This window comes from Amphiprion ocellaris, chromosome 21, assembly GCF_022539595.1.
Source record: "Amphiprion ocellaris isolate individual 3 ecotype Okinawa chromosome 21, ASM2253959v1, whole genome shotgun sequence".
Taxonomy (NCBI): domain Eukaryota; kingdom Metazoa; phylum Chordata; class Actinopteri; family Pomacentridae; genus Amphiprion; species Amphiprion ocellaris.
The window spans coordinates 6,812,176-6,833,521 of record NC_072786.1 but is presented as its reverse complement, the minus strand read 5'-3'; the positions used below and the strand labels follow the sequence as shown (position 1 = coordinate 6,833,521).

The following is a 21,346-nucleotide window of genomic DNA, read 5'->3' as shown; positions in this document are numbered from 1 at the left end:
AAGAATTAGGACTGGTCGATATTGGAGACTTTTATACTCGCATGAAAGGGAATACACTTTCTACTCAAACCCTCATTCTACCTACTCACGGATAGACTACTTTTTGATATCTAAACAATTAGTAGGCATGACCATCAGTGCATCTATTGGCAATATTGTATTATCAGATCATGCCCCAGTAGAGACAGTGTTAAGCCTTGGGCCTAGAGCTAGGGAGCCTATGACCCGTTGGAGACTAAATACTTCATTACTCCAGAATTAAACATCTAGTAAATTTTTAAAGCAAGAAATTTTTGAATATTGGGATCAAAATGAAGGCACAGCCTCAAACCCTGGCCTAGAGTGGGATGCATTTAAAGCTTATTTGAGGGGACGATTAATACAACACTGCTTTTCTTAAAAAGCAATCTATCAGGCGCCTTCAGGAACTAGAAAGAGAAATCAAGGATCTTGAGAAAATATATGCTCATCAACCAAACCTAATGGTACTCTCACACTTAAGTAAGCTTAAGTTTGAATTGAATTCTATACTGCAGAAGAAGGTAGAATTTGCATTATATCAATGTAAGCAGAGGTATTATGAACAAGGGGAAGCTGCAGGAAAATTCTTGGCTCAGAGGGTAAAACAACAATATAGTTGTAATCTAATACCTGCTGTAGAGAATGAAGAAGGGACATTGGTGACAGACACCGGGGAGATTAATGAGACATTTAAGTTATTTTACAAAAAGTTATACACGTCACAGTGCAATATAGACCAGGACGACATAGATCATTTCTTATCACGAGTACATTTGCCATCTTTATCAATAGAAGAACACAGAGATTTTGGAGGAGATATTACACTTGAAGAGGTCAAACAAGCTATAAAAAAACTGAGTGCTGGGAAATCACCTGGGGATGACGGCTTCCCAACAGATTTTTATAAGGCATTCTCTGACATACTAGCTCCAAGATTACTTAAAGTATTTCAGGATGCGCTCCAAAGGGGTAGCATGCCGGAGAGCATGCAATCTATAGTAATAACACTTATTCATAAAAAAGGAAAGAATCCTCTACAATGCGGTAGCTACCGCCCGGTCTCACTGATAAATGTGAATGCAAAAATACTGGCAAAAATATTAGCTACAAGATTGGAAAAATTTCTGCCAAGTCTTATTCATCCAGACCAGGTGCGCTTTGTAAAAGGGAGACATTCTGCTAATAATGTTCGCCAACTATTACATTTGATGTGGCAGGAAAAAGATAGTGCTGAACCCAGAGTTGCCTTCTCTCTAGATGCAGAAAAGGCGTTCGATAGGGTGGAGTGGGCATATCTGTTTTGGACACTGCATGGGTTTGGTTTGGGCTCCTCATTCATAAATTGGGTCAAGTTGTTGTATCATAGCCCCCGGGCTTCAGTCTTAACGAATGGAAGGAGGTCTACACCTTTTCCCCTCTTTAGAGGTACAAGGCAAGGCTGTCCCCTAAGCCCATTAATCTTTGCGCTAGCACTGGAACCTTTAGCAATTGCTATTAGAGATAACATTAATATAAAGGGTATAAAAGCTGGGCAGGTAGAACATAAACTGTTGCTGTATGCAGATGATATTTTGTTGGTGTCTACAAATCCTGAAGTAGCTGTACCACACATGCTATCGGTGATCGGCTCCTTCGCAACTATTTCAGGATACAAAGTCAACTGGGGCAAGTCAGAGGCAATGCCATTGTCTAAGGGTTGCCTACCAGAAGTCAGGCAGGGCTGGCAGTTTAGGTGGCTTCCCTCGGGCTTGACATATTTAGGTATTTATTTGACTCCAGGCCTAAAGGATATAATGGAGGAAAATCTTCTCCCCCTCATACTGAAAATTGAGAGTAAACTTCAAAATTGGGATAAGCTGAGACTTTCTCTACTGGGTAAAATAAATATTTTGAAAATGATAGTGGTCCCACAAATTAATTATATTATTTATATGTTACCCCTGAATTTTCCACTTCCTGTACTGAAAAAGTTCAATAAAATAATAGAAACATTCCTATGGTCAGGTAAAAGGCCATCCCTTAATAGAACTAAATTGTACGCTGCCAAAGAGGATGGAGGCCTTGGAATGCCCAGAGTAGATTGGTATAACTATGCTTTCTCGCTTAATCAGCTATCTAAGATTTATGGTGCAGATGGTCAAATCCCGGCTTGGGTATCAATTGAGAGGGAACTTACAGAACCGTTTTCCATTCACACCTTCATAACTCAGACAGAGGGAGAAATCCCATGTAATAGTCCATTATTGAGGTTTGCAAGAGAAACCTGGAGGACTTCACACCAAATTGTAGGGTCAAAGCCCCTTTTCACTCGAAGATCTGTCAGGCTGGCAGCCGCCAGCCCCAGTTAGTGCTCTTCTCCCCTCCCCTTTCCATCCTTCCCGGTTCAAGACAGCCCAGCAGCGCTTAAGGAGCCACAGGTGTTCTCCATCCAGCGCAATCCTCCAGCAGAGGAACAGGTGGAGGTCGACCAATCAGGTGGCGGCTCGGCTGCTACTTAGCCAGACGCCACCCAGCTCTCAGTGCCAGATCGTCACTCTGCTTGGAGAGTATTGGAACCACCTGCTCCCTGCCAGAGAACCAGCAGCTCGGGACCTTGGTCGCTTCCTCCGGGAGACGGAGATCTACACCTGAGTCGACCCCCCGGCTGTTGGCGTCCTCCTTCGCCCACCTGTTGCTGCTTAAACCAGGCTGCCTCCGCTGTGAACCGGTCCAGAGCATCCCTAGAGTTATGGTTGTAGTGATTCTTAGTTACAGCTCGAGCCACAGAGGACTCCGAGAAATAGTCGTCTTTTAGTCACAGCACCTACAGTGTTTACAGAAAGTTTGGAACTTGGTTACCGTTCGAATTACCCTCCGCTTCGAGGAGGACTACTATAAGTAGAGTCGAGCCCAAGTATAGTTGCCCGGCCAGTAGGGGCCGCTTGGCATTTCTAGTTTGTACTCTCGAGTTAGAGATAAAGGACGTTGAAGTTGATTGTCGTTTCTGAGTATTCTAGTTTAAAGTACACTCGAAGTTAGAGTTAAAAGCACATTGAGTTTCGATTGTCGTTTCTGAGTATTCTAGGTTGCATACTCAAGTCTAGAGTAATTTATGTCACGTGTTCTATTGTTGTGTTCTGAGAAGAACCTGTAAATAAAGACAGAGTAACCCACGATTTCCAGACTGTTCATTCCCTGCACCTGAGCTCCCACAGAACCCCCGTAACAAGATCATCACTTTGGAATAACAAATTGTTGAAGGTGGGCAGAAAGGCCTTATTCTGGCGGACGTGGACTGAGGCAGGGATTATATACATTGAGGATGTCTTGGAGGGAGATAAATTTATCTCCTTCGAACAGATGATGACTAAATATCATATACCTAAAACAGATTTCTGGAAGTACCTCCAATTGAGAAGCTGTTTGTTATCCATGCAAAAGAGGACACCCCTAATAAAGCAAACATTAGTACAGGAAATGATACAGGCCAATCAGCTGACCAAAAAAACAGCATCAGCATTTTATAGCTTAATGAGACAATCTCACCCACCAGGACTTTCAGGACTCAAGAGGGTTTGGGAGGAAGATTTGGGAGGAGAAATATCTGAGGAGATGTGGAAGGATATTACAGGGTCATGGTATAAGATATCAAGGGAAATACAGACCAGATTAATTATATACTAAATCATTCATAGATGTTATTGGACCCCATGCAAGATGGCCAAACTGAAACTGCGGGACTCAGATTTATGTTGGAGATGCCACAGGAGTAAAGGCACACTCTTACACATGCTTTACGATTGTTACCTGGCCCAGAATTTATGGAAGACTATAATAGGATTTGTCAACAAAGTACTCGGTACAAAGTTTGTGCAAAACCCTGCACTTTGCACATTAGGAATAGGTGTGAGAGAGGAGGGCCTAACAGTTCAACAGACCCTGTGGTGTAGGCTGGCCCTCTCCACAGGGTGCAGAATAGTACTGAGACACTGGAAAACTGATAATATAGTATCTTTTAGTGAATGGATGGGGGAAATGACTAAAATAGCAAATTTTGAACAGTCTATCTTTAAAATTAATAATAAACTAAATATATTTCAAAAGATATGGGGCCCCTTTATGGTTGAGGTAGTACATGGGAAGGAATAAGCTGAATGGATGGTAATGTGTGCTTTTCTCATGATTTGTATTTTGTATCTTGTATCTCTTGTGACTGGACTTCTATCTTGGCAACACCAAGTATGAGTGTGGTACAGTGATATATGACACCTGTGCTGGTGTCTTATTGTCTTAGCCTATGCCTGTTTCTATCGTTCTTTTGGAAAGATGAGTTACTTAATTGTTTACCCTGTGTAACACGAGAGACTTAATTCTGTTTTATCTTGGTTCTGTTTACTTTTATAATTTTTCCTTTTTTTTTGTTTGTTTTTTTTTGTTTTATTTGTTTCATTTATTTTTTTTTCTTAATTTATTCATTTGTGATTATTGTTACTATTATTGTTATTATTGATGTTATGTTTTTGTTTAACTCTGTTATAAAAGTTGAAAACTAATAAAAAAGTGAATTACAAAAAAAAACCAGTAAATGAAACAATACAATGATGTACAATGCCCAACTCTCGAATCTCTGGTCTCAGATCGTAAAACTCGTTTAAGCACCTTGCCCGGGCTGAGCCATCTGACAGCTGTCTGGTAACCAAGGTCACCATGTTCACTCTCATCTCCTCCAAAAAGAGAACAAACTGTAATTCATTGCTCTTGCCCTGATGAAGTTAACTACTTTAGTTACAACATCAGTCACGTGGTTGATTTTTAGCACTGATTTACACAGCACCTCCTGATGTATAATACAATGCAAAAATATCAGTTTCTGTTCTGGGTTTATTTCAGTCACTTTATCTTGCATTCCTTTCAAAAGTCCAACATTTTTCCCTGTCAAATTTGGACAGCCATCAGTTGTAACACCAGCTAAATTCTCCCATTTTAGTCCCAGCTTGTTCATGTGTGTATTTACCTCAGTGAACAAATCACTCACCGTCGTGGTCCCTTCATTGGCTGCACAGCTGCCAGCTCCTCCGTCATCTCAAAGGTTTTTTGTTAGTCCATGTACAAAGATGAGTAACTGGGCTGTGTCACGGACATCACAGCTCTCGTCCAGAGCCGAGGAGAAAACGTCAAAATCGTACACTTTGTTGTGCAGCTGAAGCTCCAGATTTTCGGCGATGCTCTCCACCCGCCTCGTTACGGTTCGCCTCCAAAGGGTTGTGGCAGCAAGAAGTAGAACCAAGCTAGTTGCAAGTAAGCCAACTTTATTCTTCTTAAGCCAGAGATAGACTGAATGAACCAAACCACATGTGCCTCTAGGGCTTGTCCCCCCCCTAAACCCCCCGAACCTCTGGGTGAGAGACCCTGTATAACCTGTACACCACACAGCTCCCCCCCGAACACCCAGAAGGGAACATGGCACACAAAAACAAATCAGTCTCTCAACGGGGGCTTAATAGGCCTGCCGAAACGACTGCGCCGAACCACGGAGTCAGGGCGAGGAACCTGCAAAACAGAGTGGTCATCAGTGGAGCGCACAGGAACAGTATGGTCCATCACAGGCGGGGAGACACAGTCAGCAGCAGGAGACAGAGCCAAAGGTCTGGTAGGAGGACGGCCACGACGGGGAACCTGACCGGGAACACAGTCTCACCTGCTACAACATAGGCCGGCTTAAGGCGATCCACAGTTAAAACTCTTTACGCCCACCCATATCCAACAGAAAACCCTTGGCACCTCGATCAAGCACACGAAATGGACCATCATATGGAGGCTGGAGGGGGGAGCGGTGGGCATCGCGGCGTACAAAAACAAAACGAGCCGAATTGAGTGCCAAAGGCACAAACGACCGCGGAAAACAATGATGCATTGGACCAGGAGCCGAAGAGCCGCCGGACAAAAAACTGTCCATAGAGGAGCGGAAAACCGGAGCTGCTGATTCTGACAAAAACTCACCCGGAATACGAAGCGGCTGACCAAAAACTAACTCTGCAGAAGACGCATCGAGATCCTCCTTAGGGGCTGAACGCAACCCGAGAAGGACCCACGGCAAACGGTCCACCCAACTGTCATCGACAAGGGAAGCACGCAGAGCGCTTTAAGAGAACGGTGGAAACGTTCACATAGCCCATTAGCCTGAGGGTGGTACGCTGTTGTACGGTGAACTTGCACCCCTAGGGAGCGCGCCATCCCTGTCCAAAGCTCTGAAATGAACTGGGGGCCCCGGTCAGAAGTAATATCGAAGGAACACCAAAACGGGCAACCCAGGCCGAGAGGAAAGCACCAACCACATCCGCTGATGCGGTGGATGAGAGGGGAACCACCTCAGGCCACCTTGTAGTACGATCCACCATAGTGAGCAAATGAGTAAAACCCCTCGAAGATGGGAGTGGGCCGACCAGATCCACATGCACATGATCAAAACGCCTGGCAGGGATCGGAAACGGTTCAAGAGGAGCTTTAGTATGCCGATGCACCTTGGCACGCTGGCACGCAACACAAGAAGCTGCCCATCCCCTAACGTCTTTGCGCAAACCTGGCCAAACGAAACGGAAACTGACCAGCTTAACTGACGCGCGCACACCAGGATGTGAGAGAGAGTGCACGGAGTCAAATACCCGCCGCCTCCAACCTGCCGGAACTATGGGGCGAGGTCGACCCGTGGACACATCACACAGGAGAGTCGACCACCTTCGTGCAACACTGTCTCTTCAAGCTTCAGCCCTGAACCCCGTAGAGCGAAGGGCAAGGTATATCCGCATCCTCGACCTGTTCCGCAGCCATAGCCTGAAAAATCTGTCCCGAGAAGCACAGGACAAACCAGCACGCGTGAAAGACAGTCGAGCGACTGAATTGGATTTACCGGCAACGTGACGTATGTCAGTCGTGAACTCTGAAATAGCCGCAAGATGACGTTGCTGACGCGCTGACCAGGGATCAGTAACTTTAGACATCGCAAACGTCAGCGGCTTATGGTCCACGTAAGCGGTAAAAGAACGACCTTCCAACAAAAAGCGAAAATGCCGGGTAGCCAAAAAACAGAGCCAACAACTCGCGGTCGAAAACGCTATACTTCCGCTCGCAGTCCCGCAACTTACGGCTAAAGAACGCGAGAGGCTGCCACGTACCAGCCACGTGCTGCTCAACCACAGCCCCGACTGCCAACATCAGAAGCATCCGTTGTCAGGGCAATACGCGCATCCGGATCAGGATGAGCAAGGAGAGCTGCCTCAGCTAGGCAGACTTAGCCCCATCAAAAGCAACAATCCGCTCTGAAGTCCAGACAACAGGATCAGTAGCCTTCTTAGAACGCAAGCCATCATAAAGCGGCTGCATAAGATGGGCAGCGTGCGGAATGAACCTGTTTTAGAAGTTCACCATGCCCAAAAACTCTTGTAGAGACTTAACCACATGCCGGGCGGGGGAAATCTGTAACAGCCTGTACCTTGGCTGGCAATGGAACTGCGCCACTTGCTGAAATCCGATGACCCAGAAAATCGATCACGCGCAACCCAAACTGGCACTTTGCGGGGTTAACAATCAGGCCGTGGGGCATCCAAGCGCCGGGAAAAACCTCTCTGAGGTGTGCGTGGTGCTCTTCCAGAGACGAGCTGGCCACTAAGATGTCGTCAAGATAGACGAACACGAACGACAAACCACGCAAAACCGAATCCATTAACCTCTGAAAGGTCTGCGCTGCCCCCTTGAGTCCAAACGGCATCCGGAGGAACTCAAACAGCCCAAATGGGGTGATCACTGCGGTCTTAGGCACATCATCTACGTGCACCGGAACCTGATGATACCCACGCACCAAGTCCACTTTCGAGAACACGGACGCACCAGACAACCGAACCGAAAAATCTTGAATGTGAGGGATCGGGTAACGATCCGGAGTTGTCACGTTGTTTAAACGGCGAAAGTCACCGCATGGGCGCCAGGATCCATCAGCCTTAGGCACCATGTGAAGGGGAGAGGCCCAGGGGCTGTTAGAGCGCCGCACTATTCCTAACCTCTCCATAGTAGCAAACTCCTCCTTGGCGCAGGCCAATTTTCCCGCGTCAAGACGCCGTGCGCGCGCAAAAACCGGCGGACCACTTGTAGGAATGAAGTGCTCCACTCCGTGTTTAGCAACCGCAGAGGAAAAAGCTGGTGTGGTTAGAGACGGAAAGTCAGCAAGAAGGCTCTGAAAAACATCGCCGGACGTTGAAAAAGTTGCGTGCGGAAACGACCCAACACCTCCAGACTCGCAGGGAAAAGTAGCAAAAGTCACAGCGTCTATGAGTCTACGATTAGCAACATCAACCAACAAACCATGAGCACACAAAAAATCAGCACCAATAATTGGAACAGTCACAGAAGCAACTACAAAGTCCCACTCGAAATCACGCCCGTGGAAACAAACAGTTGTCCGTTTTGTACCAAAAGTGCCAATAGCAGAGCCGTTAGCTGCGCTTAGCTGTGGGCCGCAACCACCACGGGTCGCCATGTCGTGGCTCGTGGGGTGCAACAAACTCTTCTGAGAGCCAGAGTCGATCAGAAAACGACGTCCTGTCAGTGAGTCATTAATAAAGAGCAGCTCACCTCGGTCACCAGCGCCCACAGCCGCCACTGCGTTTCCAGAAGAGTCAAAAGTACATGGCGGGACACAGCGCCTAGCTTTGACGCCAAACCTCCGGTGGTAGAAACAGAGGGGGCTCCCACGCCGAGCCCTCGCGCTGACAGCCGAAACCACCGCGGGGTCCGTTGGGGACATCTGCTGGGGATCCATCGTAGCACTTTGGACCGTAACCCGTCTGGAAGCCAACAGGACACGGTCAGCCTCCTCTGCTAGGCCGCGGAAATCGCCAGCGGCTAGAAGCGGGGAGTTAGCCAAAGCAGCCCGAACTTCACGCGGGAGCTGCCGCAGAAAAATATGAGGAAAAAGGAAACCGCCTTCGTCTGAGCCCAGGAGCGAGAGCATGTCGTCCATAAGGTCCACCGCAGTACAGTCTCCCAAACCGGACAAGCTGAGGAGTTTATCCGCTCTCTCCGCGGAAGACAGACAGTATCTCCGCACCAGGAGCTGCTTGAGAGCGGCGTATTTCCCACTGTCAGGGGGGCTACGCAGCAGCGACATCACCCGGCGAGTGGACTGCTGATCCAGGGCAGCAACCACCAAGTAGTACCTGGAGTCATCCGCGTCCACACCACGAAGATGGAATAAAGCCTCAATGTGCTGGAACCATGAAGCCGGGTCGCTCTGCCAGAAGTCCGGAAGCTTCACTGCGGCGGTCGCGGTAGCGGACGAGGCCGGCTGGGAGAGTTGGAGGGAAGTCGAAGCCGAGTCCACGGCCGAGGTCGACGATGAAACACTCTCCGAAGACGGTTCAGTCATGTTCAACTCAGGGGTCACCAATGTGGCAGCAAGAAGTAGAAACAAGCTAGTTGCAAGTAAGCCAACTTTATTCTTCTTAAGCCAGAGATAGACTGATGAACCAAAACCACATGTGCCTCTCCTAGGGTCTTGTCCCCTCCCCTAAACCCCCCGACCCTCTGGGTGAGAGACCCTGTATAACCTGTACACCACACCATGATATAAGGTCATGGTCATTGCCTACCCCTAACTGGGACTGTACAATAAAGCAGAATTTTTTCATTCAAGTCAATGAAAACCTCTTTGAGCAAGTTTGGACAACAAACTTAATCCATTCAGCCCATAGAAATGTGCTCTGTGACTGATTCATTTTCAAAGCACTGCAAATACTGAGGACTACATTTTAGCCAACGAGACAACAAAGCTTTGAAATTGAACATTGGTTGATGAAAAGGGGACACCAAAGTAAAAAAAAGAAGAAAAAAATCTAATCTTCTAGAGGGAGTTGTCAGAAAGCAAATAGGACCATGTTGAGCAGATTTCCAGCTTGGCAGAGTCACGTTTGGTTTCTCATGGCCGAGTCTTTACAGTGTCAATCAAAAGAAACACTTGCTTAATGCCAAAATCAGTTCACGTGTCAAATATTACAGCAAAATAATTAAAATGTAAATCCCCACGCAGGTTGTGAGCAGGGCGGAACCCTACTGAGTGAAAAACAATTCTCTTAGCTTGTGGCTTGGATCCTGGAGGAAGGATAGAGAATGCTGTGGTGTTTGAAGATTATCTGCTATCATCACTGCCAGTGACTAGTGCATGAGAATAGGCATCATTTATAGAACATTATCAGACAGGACCCTTTGGTGTTAATAGACCTTTAATAAAACCAATTCAGAAATAATTACAGGCTGTTTAAACAGTAAGAGCACGATGCTGGAGTGAAACCAAATCCTCCCACCAACAAGAAAATCAAAGTATTGGAACGTACAGGTGCCTGAAAGTTTTTAATTGCATTACTAGGACTAGCTGTTGCAGTTTTTGAACTATCATATATTTCGAATTGTACTTTTTGTCATCTTACAAAGGGCAGCATGTTACATTTAGTGAACCAACTCTACAAGACGTCCCCTTGTATCATACTGACACATTCCACACTGTGTTATCTTATTAAGTGAACCCAGAACACTTGGGTGGCTGAAGTTAGAGAATGCTTTTTACTACTGCGAAAAAAGTGCAGCATGGTCAAAAAAAAACAAAAAAAAACTTTTTTGCTTCACACACTGTATCAGTTACCATTGCTTCTCCTACCTTCAAGAACTGTTGGTATTCATAATAAAAGAGAAGCAATCTTTTACCGCTTGCAAATTCAGTTTATCTCAAATACTATCTGTGTACTACTGCAACCAGGGAGGGTTTCGTGTTTCGTACAAATTTGTGTGAAAGTCGACATAATAGCAGTCTACTGTTGAAATTGGCTTGATACGGTCATAGCAGACTCTGAAGTAAAGGCAGAGCTTCCTGTTAAAGCTGAAGGGAGTCCAATCAGTAAAGTAAAAAAAAAAAACAGTTCACTTAAAAGGGTGCTTTTGTGCATGTGCATATGAGTGACTGTAGAGATATTATATAGCGACCTTCTTGTGATATTCAGAGCAACTGATCTTAAAGCTGTTCCACAGCTTTACAAAGGTTTAAAGGGAACGCCAAGCTTTTTAAACTCCACACCAAAGAGAGAAGGGAATAGCCACTGATAAAAGTGTGGTGCCTCTTTGTATTTCACAGCAATCAATTGGACTATGTGGTTTCCTCTCTCTCTGTAATGCACCTTGGTTGCTCAAAGTCTAAGTTTAAAAGAACAGCAGTGGGTTTTGCTTTGTCAAGTTCCTCTCTTTGTGAAAATGCACAAACTTGCCCCACAACACCATGCAGGTAATGTTTCGCATTAGTGCTTTTCTCATTGGGTCCAAAGGGTTGCGATGTAATTTGGTTTAAACTGGAAACTTATAGGCTTGTGTCTATACATATATACAGGGATTGTGTGCTTATTTGTAAGCACATAGACATAGGTATTGTCAGTGTCTCCATCCTAACCTGCATCTTAAACCACTTTTATCTTCCTGCATACACCCATAAGGTGGCAGAATGGGTCAAAAAGAGAAAGGAAATGCGAAAAGCATTTTAGCCATGAGATGGGTTGTACCTTTAAAAGCCCTGACCTATTATCGTAATGGGGTTTGGTTGTGAAAAATGGATGCCCCTGAAGAATTGCCCATTGTGGGGCCACAATTTTATACATATAAACCCCCTTCCTCTGCCCCCGCCACGTCAAGGCATTTCCTCTAATGGCTGAAATGGCACTCCTCCACTTTCCTTTGCAGCGGGAACCATTCACAATGTGCCAAAAGGCATCTCACTGCAGTCCTGGTGATTGGTCATGTCATGCTGTGCCGCTGGGTGTGTCATTGGGTTGGCTGGTGAGTGTGTAAGTGTGCACACAGGGGTGTTGTTTTTTCGCTGTTCATTTGCATGTTTCTATTTGCAGACGAGGAACCTGTGTTAAAGCACAAAAAGCCTGCAGGTAGAATTTCCTGTTTGTGTTCTGTTGAAAAAACTCAGTTTAACGAACATCCCATTGAAGATGAGAATAAAAACATTCATAAAAAGCGAGATCATTTGTTGAAGGAATAATTCTACCCATTTTGCAGGGTGTGTGAAAGATAAATAGGTACTGTTGTTACTGGTTGTCTGGAACCAACCAGAGGTAACCAGTAAAATACCATTTGATTTTAGTATGGATTAAAAAAATATGATGGAGTCTTTTTTGTAATTTTGTGACCTTTTGACAGAGGTAGGCTGCTTCAACCTGTTTACATTCTGCAATTCTGCAGTTTCATTTAGCAGATGCTTCTATCCAAAGCGTCGTACATGTGAGAGTAGATACAACACAAGCAAGGATCTAGTCAGGAGAAAACAACCTGGATAAGTGCCATGAAACAAATTCAAATGTGATAGCACCGTGGTGCCTGCAAGCAGTGCGGGAGGTTTTTTCTTGCAGTCTGTCAAGCGCAAAGGTGTTCAGTGAAGAGCTGGGTCTCTGTGCTAAGCTAAGCTAACTCTGTAGTTAATGCCAGTTCATTGTTTTTGCAATGTCTCTGCAAGGCTGACTGTGGCTTTTCACTTATTTGCAGAATATAGCAGCTAGTTGTACCATGTCAGTGATTATTCCAGAGCTGTGCCGAGTGCAATCGAAGCACTTGCAGCTGAATTTTGTTACCTTCCCGTCCCAAACCCAGCGGGCAAACATAGCACAGGACTGCTTGAGTATTTAGAGCTTCTCTTTGTGTTCGGCTGCTATCGATGGAAAGCATCGATAGCACCTCCAAAGTCTGACTGCAGCTACTTCAAGTACAACTCTTTTAATGATGAATTATGAAGCTGTGGGAGATGGCAAATCTCCTTGCACAGTCTGTACTCAGAAAAAAAAGCATCCATGCCATGTGGTGTTTGGTTATAGGCAGCTATGTTGATTTTAATCCTGAAAACAGCAGAAATGTCAACTATGTTATAAAAAGTCCCACAATTATATATTGACCCATATATCTACAGGCAGCATTGTTGTGTAATGTCAACTCTCTATATTGAATTTGCAGTGCATCCAACAAATTATACTGCACATAGACTCTACATGTGTGTGGATGTTTCTTGTAGTAATATCAATAAATAAGATAAGATAAGATCAACCTTTATTAATCCCACAGTGGGAATGGCGATAGTGCAAAATTGTAGAAACATCAGTCAGAAAAATTTAAATATACATTAGTACTGTTTGTGTTGTGCAGATTGTTCCATATGTAGAAATCCAGATACTGCACGGATTGCACTGAATGTGGAAAGTAACAACATTGCACAGGATTACTTAATATGTGGGAAAATACTGATAATGCACGGACTCTTCCGAAAATGGGGATTCTACAAATTTGTACGTGTGTTTGCACAAAAACAACCTCAACGCATTTCATGACACTTGGTGAAAAGGTGGAACATGGTGGACATCGACCTTGGAGGAGAATAAGCTCTCCATGTGTGCTTCTACTTACACATGTATTCATGCTTATATGAATTTCTGTTGTTATCAGATATCTTGTAGTATCTAGTCATAGACTTCCGCTTGCAACAGTGGATGTAAATATAGCAGAAGCTTGAATATGAGATAGAGACACTGAGGCAATGTTGAAGTTTTAATGAAGGCAGTGATCATAAACTTTCTATGTTAGAGAGGTTTTGAAAGTTTGTTGCCCTACAGACTCATTTTGTCAACAGTGGGACCAATCAAATCTCACCTCAATTGTGAGAGGATCTTACCCGAGGCGTTGTAATGACTATAACAGCAGACATGATAGCGTGATACCTTCTTATTACCTGAATTGACCTGGCCTGAGCTTCTCTCTGCCATGCTGACCTATTTTTCTACACTGTGATTGAAGGAAAGAACAAACTTTTGACTTTAATAACAATGGAAATTAAAGAAAAGCGCAATCACAACAGCATGTCATGATTAGTTTTCTGTCTGTTGTACACTGTAGAAAGTGTTGTGCTGTATTTGGAGTAAAGTGCTGTTTCAAATGTATCTTACTTGGTAGTTTTACTTTTTTTGGTTTCTATCAACTTAAAATACTAAAAAACTGTTTATTTCTGTGAAATCAAACAATTGTAGTACATCTAACCTAAACTAGTAGCATTAATATTTCTTGTCAGCTTGATCTGGATGAAAATAATTTAAATGCATGATACCTATTGATATTTTTTTAAGTACATGAGCAACTGCTATTTTAGTTACAGAATAAAATCAAACTAAAGCTAAAATGATTGTAAATGACCCTCTTAGTGACCAAAAAGCCACACAGCACATCTAATATAATGTAAATAAATGCATGGTACACAAAACACCAGGTAAATATTGTGGCTTTTTTTATTAATGCATGATGTTGTTGATGACACAGATGAACAACTGAGTAAAATCTGTTTTTTTTTTTTTAATCTTATAAAAAAATGCCAGTCAGTGGAAACAGTTGTAAAATAAAAAAAACGTCATTATACCCTTTAGATTTGCCTTGACACTAATAGTTTCTTCAGAGCCAATCTTCACAGCCCCACACAGCACCTTAGGGCATTGCAAAACATTCTGATGTTATTTTGCAGGCGTCACTGAACTTGAGCTTGGCTGAAAGAGAGGAATATGTCAACTCCTATCACTTCACAAGCATCATCACAAAAACTCGTGAGAGCAGCTCACAGATCAAGAACTTCGATATTATTTGACTTATAGATGTTCTGTAACTTTTTTTTGTATGTTTAATAATGCAAAAAATGTTTGTCACCACGCATATCGCACAGCGTAAAAGACAGTTTAATGCGGCATGACTCTGTTTTAACCTCTTATTTGCATCGTTGCACTACCAGAGAGCTTCCCAGTGCAGTCACAGTCTTGTATCTCTGAAATGACACCTATAAAAGATATTCCTCTGCAGTCAGACGTCCCCATGGGTGCTGCTTAGGTTTGTGCTTCCTGAGGCAAGAAGTCGCCGGTATACTGATGTGTCAAAGCTAAAGGTAGCATCAATAAATCACAACCCAATTATTTTGAGATATTAGCTTGATTAGCATAAACAAACTGCAGCGGTGCTAAGATATTTGGCTAGCAGCCTCAGCGCGGTGCTTTATGTTGTGTTGCCAAGTTCAGGTTCCACTTTTATTTTTCAGCTCCTGCATTCTAACTATTCAGCCCACTTCCATCTCAGCATCCAACTCCTTTTTCTGTTCTCTTAAGGAACGGTTTAACTCGGAAAACGGGAAAATACACTCATTTGCTTCGTTGGTGAGAATTAGTTGAGAAAATCACTTTTACATCCTAATTGGCTTATATCAGCATGGAAACTGGAGACTGCATCCAGTCTGTATGCTAAGGTATCACATATTAAGTGTACAGGCATGGGAGAGGTATCATCATCTAACCCCTGGCAAGAAAGTGAATACATGTGATACATACAGCAATTTATTATAAATATTTACACCTAGAACAATAAATCTGTGCATTGTCAATATTTTTTTGACTCATGGCAAATTTATGTCATTTACATAAAATCTATGCAATATTTGTACTATTCTATCAGTATTTTTACTCATGACAGAATCTGTGCCACAGTATTGACAATCTAAACTAGTATTTATGTGTATTTTTGGTTTGTTTTTATTTTTCTACTGACACTTTAGCTGCTGTAACAATGCAAATTTCCCTACTGTGGGATTATCTAAATCTTGTTGTATTGTATTATATTGCATAGATATCTCTCCATTACAGAAAATGTCAAGTTAACCTTACATCTCTGCCATGCAAACTGTTTATTCGAGAGAAATAAAATGATTTTTTTTAACATCTAGCTTGAACCAGTTGCAATATTACTATTTCTTTACTTATTGTGGACAGTAGTAATAAATTTCATGTTACCAGTTGAAGCAAACCATTTAAATTTGTCCAATAATTCTTCTTATTCAGTATATGAGCAACTGCTATTTTAGTTCTGGAATAAAATCAAACTAAAGCTAAGAAGACTGTAAATGACCCCTTAGTACAAAATAGTACATCTAATGAATTGTAAAAGAAAAAAAGATGTGCTTAGTGCACATGAAACGTGATCTAAATATACATTTTGTAGTTCATTCTTCATTATTTTGTAAAGTGCTGGTACTAAACACTCATTTTTTGTCTTAGTTTTCCTACTGATGACATCTTTCAGTCTTGAAATCTTCCTTATTCTTCTTTATTAACGTGTATATTTTACTTTTTTAACATTTCACTTCCTGTCCTGGTTGTTTCCTGTCTCTCTTTGTTTTTGCTCTCTTTGTCCTGTACTTTTTTACTCTCATCTCGTCGCTTTCATTCTCCTAAACCTGCTCTGCCACCCTCCATGTCCATCTTTCTGCCTCTCACACCCACACATAGACATTATCTTCTTCTTCTACCCTCTCTAATCAATAATGGATAAGGCCCCATAGTGTTAGGACTCCTCTCCTCCTTTTGACCAGCTCAGGTGCTGTGTGAGTTGACTACATCTATCAAGACTGTTACACCTCCAACCCCTGCTGCTGCTGCTGTTGCTGCATCGTGATTAGAAAGTCTGAATGTGTGTATATGTGTGCGAATTTGCAAAAGGGCAGGAAGAGCAATTTGATAACACCATGTTAGGCCGGGAGCTTTACATTTCTATTCATAACCCCCCTGGGAGCACAATGCGCCGCTACAAACCAGCACTGCATTACAAAATCTGAGCAAATGCTACAGTGATGATGGTGAGTGAAATCATTATGCTTACCACACAGCAGGTGGTGAGGCAGGACTAAGACCTGAGCTAATCCTCACAGCACTACCTCTGCTATGAACGAGGAGCAGAATACAGTCAGTCGGGCCTGCTTTTGATTACAGGTTGGCCACCTAGTTTAACGTTTAGTCAAAGGCCACTGGACGTCCACACATACCCAACATATAGCACATGGTAATTCTAGTTTCTGATCATTTCTGTTACAACTATGTAACAGGACACGTAAACTGTCGCTGTTAGTTAAATATTAAAGTTTAAGATACAGTGAGTTATACTGCAGCACTTTGGGGAAATGATATAAAACTGAAAGACCTACAACTTCTACAATGTACAAGATGCAAAAAACTCTGATACTTCAGACAGAAAATCTTGTTCTGTAACAAATCTTGTTTGTTTGCTTGTTTGTAATCAAATCAAGAGAACAAAGGACCATCAGAGGAGTGTGGAGACTCTGCTACTGTAGATCCTCCTGTCTGGGATGTTGGCTAAGACACAGAGCTGTAGATGAAGGAGGAACTATTAAACTCTACAAAGAAGCAAGTAGAACTGGTAGACCATCGCAACACAACAGTCGGACACAGAAAGAATAGGACATGACTCTCCCACCCTTAAGAAGGTGGCCTACTGCACAACACCCCTATGGAATATACCAACTTAATTACACAGTTGCTCTTTAAAATCTATGAAACATCTTTAGTCTGAAGGAAACACGAGAGCAGAAACTGCGCATTGATGGAGAAAGAACAGTATCTAGCTCAGGTCCAGTCTCTTTTTTTTCATATTTTCACTGTATAATAATATTGACAATTCTAAATATTTACGATTTCATTTAGCAGACGCTTTTATCCAAAGCGACGTATGTTTGAGAGTGCAACAACCTGGGGTAAGTGCCATAAAACAATGAATATCCAGCAAAGTCAAGAAATGGCTCATTTTTAATGGAGTCTAGTTTGTATTTGTCCGTTTTTCCTCATATGTTAAAATTCACAAATGAAATTGAAGGGTGACCCGGAAGTGATGATAAACTGCCAAAATAAAAGTTAACCTAATCGGAATTGGACCATCAGCAGAACAAGACATTTTGTGAATTAATCTTTTTTCTGTTAATAATGGGGAAAAGGAATTCTACTTTAATACCCAGACCAGGTCCACCACCATCTTGTCCGTCCTACAAATGGATCTCCAAGTGGTTTCCCTGCTAAAACAGGCTTCACCCCAACAGATCATGATTTTAGTTGTTCATTTTACACAGGAATACCCCAGGGTTATGAACAGTGTAAACTACAACTGGAAAACTCGAAAAACCAATAGTCTGAAGGAAACACTTGCATATTAATGGAAAAGGTTGCATGTAGTTCAGGACCTTAACGGGTTTAGTTCTTCATGTGAAAGACCATCTGCAAGCATGTTGTCCTTCCCACAAATATTATAGATCTCTAAGTTGTATCCCTGCAAATAGAGATGTCACCCTAATAACAACAACATAAAAGGTAAAAACACAATGGGAAATAAAGTGATACGGGGAGACTGTGCTGCTGTATTGTCTACTGGCTGTGAGGAAAAAAAAAAAGAGCTGTTGGTGGAAGATGTGCTTTCAAACCCTGGAGAGCTCGTGTCACACATCAGCAAGTAGAACCGGTAGACCACACCTGCACGCCTGGTTCGACTGCAACCCAACAGAAAAGGCAGACATAAAGTAATGTCCTGGGACACAGCAGTGGGAAAACAGAGTGTTTGTATATGTTTGGTTGAGTGTAACTGGAAGAATATGCAGTTATATGTGAAGAGGGAGAAGATAATAAAAGGAAGAATGGTGAAGGAAAGGTCAAGAGGGCAGAAAAGGATTTTTTTCTCAGCTTTTTGAGTATTCTGGTGGTTGAGTTGTCTGTGGCATGGTCTGTATTGCTGTGGTATTTCACAGTTGGTGGATGGTTTCCCATCTTTCTGTACTCGATGTTGTCCCGGGAGGAATTCCTTTGATATATGGGGGAATTCAGACTAGATTTTTCAAATTCTAATCCTTAGCCCCTGTGTTAATTATTTCTTTGATCTCTTCCTGTAAAATTAACACTTTTGATGACTCACCTTTCATTTAGGGGCAGAAAAAATAAAATAGAATTCGACTAACAAGCTAATAGGTCCATTGTTTAGAACCATTCTTTATTATTACCGAATAGCTAGTTAGCAAAGCAGTGTCTTGGGTTACAATTAAATGTAGCCCCAATCTTTTTTCCTTTTTTTTTTTTGCCCATGTGTGACTCAGATCTGGTTTTTTTGTATTACATAACAGTATGAACTGCACAAATTGTGTGATCTTTTCAAATCTGATTTCTGCCAGTTCATTATGTGGCCTTAAATCACATATGGATCGGATTTTTTTTTCCTCTTAGTTTACGGCGTCATTTCGGAAGTTGTGCAACTTTTACTTCATTCTCGATTGACATTTGTCACAATGCTATGATGGCAGGAGGCACTCAATCAGTTGAGCAGACAGAGGATTTTGCAATTCTAAACAAGTGAGACAAAGTGCAGTAACCCACACTACTCACCAGCCAATACAGCTTAATTCTTACACACTGTCTCAGACAGATAGGTCGCCTGGAATGAATGTCTTACCACAAGAGTGTTGTGGAGCGGCGCTGATAGATGTAGTTAAAATTAGCCCCTGACATTCACTTTCCTGCCTCAGATTCCTCATCCACACACATCTCTGTACCGAAGTAGCAGCTATTGCTCCACAAAATGCAAATCAGCTTTGTACCTCACTGCAGCCACCTTGCACATGAAATCATCTTATTTACCTTAGATTACACATTAAATGTAAATACAGATAATCAAGTAACATATACATTTTTCTGCATTTTGACATTTACTGGATTTTTACATTGTTCTATATTTACCATGATATGAAGACATGTTTCTAATATCAAATTTAATTATGTAATGCTTTTAAAATCATGCAACAGTTTAACCGCCTCTAAATTTCAACCACAGCTGAAAGAACAACAGTTAATTTGTTTCATCCTTCAGTTTCCACCAAATTTGACCAAAGTGAAGCACTTTAAATGCACTTAATAAATAGCCAACATTCAGCTCCATAGCCTCCTCTACTTAACAAGCAGGAGTCCACTTCGACATCACTCGTGCAAGGTGACATTTTCACGAGGGTCTTAAGTTGCTTTATGAAAATTGTTCTTAATCAATTAGAAATAAATTACAATCAGAGCATCAAACTAGAAGCTGTATTATTGTGTAATAGTGCCATAATCTTATTTGTCTGAAGAATTCATACAAGTTTAGCAGTAAACTTACAGCACATCTCTGTGAATAAATAAACTAAGCTACACACCACCACTGTATATATTATTATAGCCCCTAGTAGCTGGTCTGAAGTCTCTACAGGCCTCAACTTAAGACACAAATAAAACTTTTTTCTGTACTTTAGTGCTGGCTTTAAGTGATAGAAGTGTGTAACATTTAATTAAACTGTTTGTAGATAACCTTTATAGATACCTGTGAATGATTAGCAGCCAAAGAGGACAAGATTCACTGTAAAATTATCTGTAAAGTATCTTTAGTATCTGTTTCTTTCATGGATGTTATTTCTTGTACATCTCTCACTTCACAGATCCACTTACCTTTACTTGAACTCCCTAATTCCCTGTGTATGTATGTCTTTACAGGATTGTGTATGTATATATGTGTGTGTGTAGGAATCTGTGTGTGTCAGGAGTCCCGAGCCACCAGTGGGAGGTGTTTCCCTCTGGGAGCTAATGTAGCTGGCTTTGTCTTTCTCATGCTGCGGGGTCCATGACAATCTCTTCCTGAGGCTATGATGAGCTGATACCCAGGAGGCAAAGAGTCCAGACTGGGCTGAACTAGTGAGGGATGCAAAGTAGATCTGAAACAGCCTAAATGGAGGACAGAAAAGGCAAAGAAAATAAAAGAAGAACAGGTCTGGAGGACGGAACAGAAAAAAGCCAGGCATGTACTATTGAAATAGTTTAACAAAGCCAGACTTTCTTTATGTTTGTTGACTCAACAAAACCTAAAATCCCAGTCAGAGATAATGGATATTATGACAATTTTTCACAAAAAGTTTCTCGTCTCTCGCTCTGTGCGTACTCCTATTAAACTGGTTGTTGTAATGGAGAGCTATTAGGAACATAAAAAATGTAATATCATAATAAGTTAATTTATTTTACCACTCAGTTCTCTCGCAGTGCTGCAGCTTATTTCCAACATGACGGCTACACATTAGAGCTGTTAAACCAAATACTATTAACATGAAACTCAGGAAGTGCCTTCAGGTCTGATGCTATCCCATAATGAAGGATGCTTTAATTTGTGGCCAAATCAAAATACAACTAATGTTATGGATTGCATCTTCTCTGTGACCAACTAACAGACTAATTAATTTCCAAATCTGTGTTTTATTGTCTGGTATTGTCATCACTACAAACAGACTTCAGACAGACATTTTCTGCAACATCAGCTGAATGCATATCAGTTCCTATGGCAATGTGATGCATATAGTTTCAATATTGCTCAGAGCGAATATCATCTGAAAGAGAACTGG

General features: G+C 42.3%; 2 protein-coding genes across 4 annotated transcripts in view; one reads left to right on the top strand and one right to left on the bottom strand.

The window, feature by feature from the left end:
* Window positions 1-21,346, top strand: part of grm8a (glutamate receptor, metabotropic 8a) — a 379,646-nt gene that overhangs the window by 317,367 nt on the left and 40,933 nt on the right. The gene's annotated exons all lie outside the window — the stretch shown is intronic.
* On the bottom strand, window positions 5,427-9,559 carry LOC129347893 (uncharacterized). The gene is made up of 2 exons (XM_055006587.1): window positions 8,626-9,559; window positions 5,427-5,550 (listed from the first exon to the last, which is right to left on the bottom strand). Exons 1-2 carry the CDS (start codon window positions 9,416-9,418, stop codon window positions 5,537-5,539), a joined length of 807 nt encoding a protein of 268 aa, XP_054862562.1. The 5' UTR covers window positions 9,419-9,559; the 3' UTR covers window positions 5,427-5,536.

Bases quoted from the DNA above. Each gene is read 5' to 3' on its own strand.
- LOC129347893 (XM_055006587.1), bottom strand. From the start codon at position 9,418: ATGACTGAACCGTCTTCGGAGAGTGTTTCATCGTCGACCTCGGCCGTG.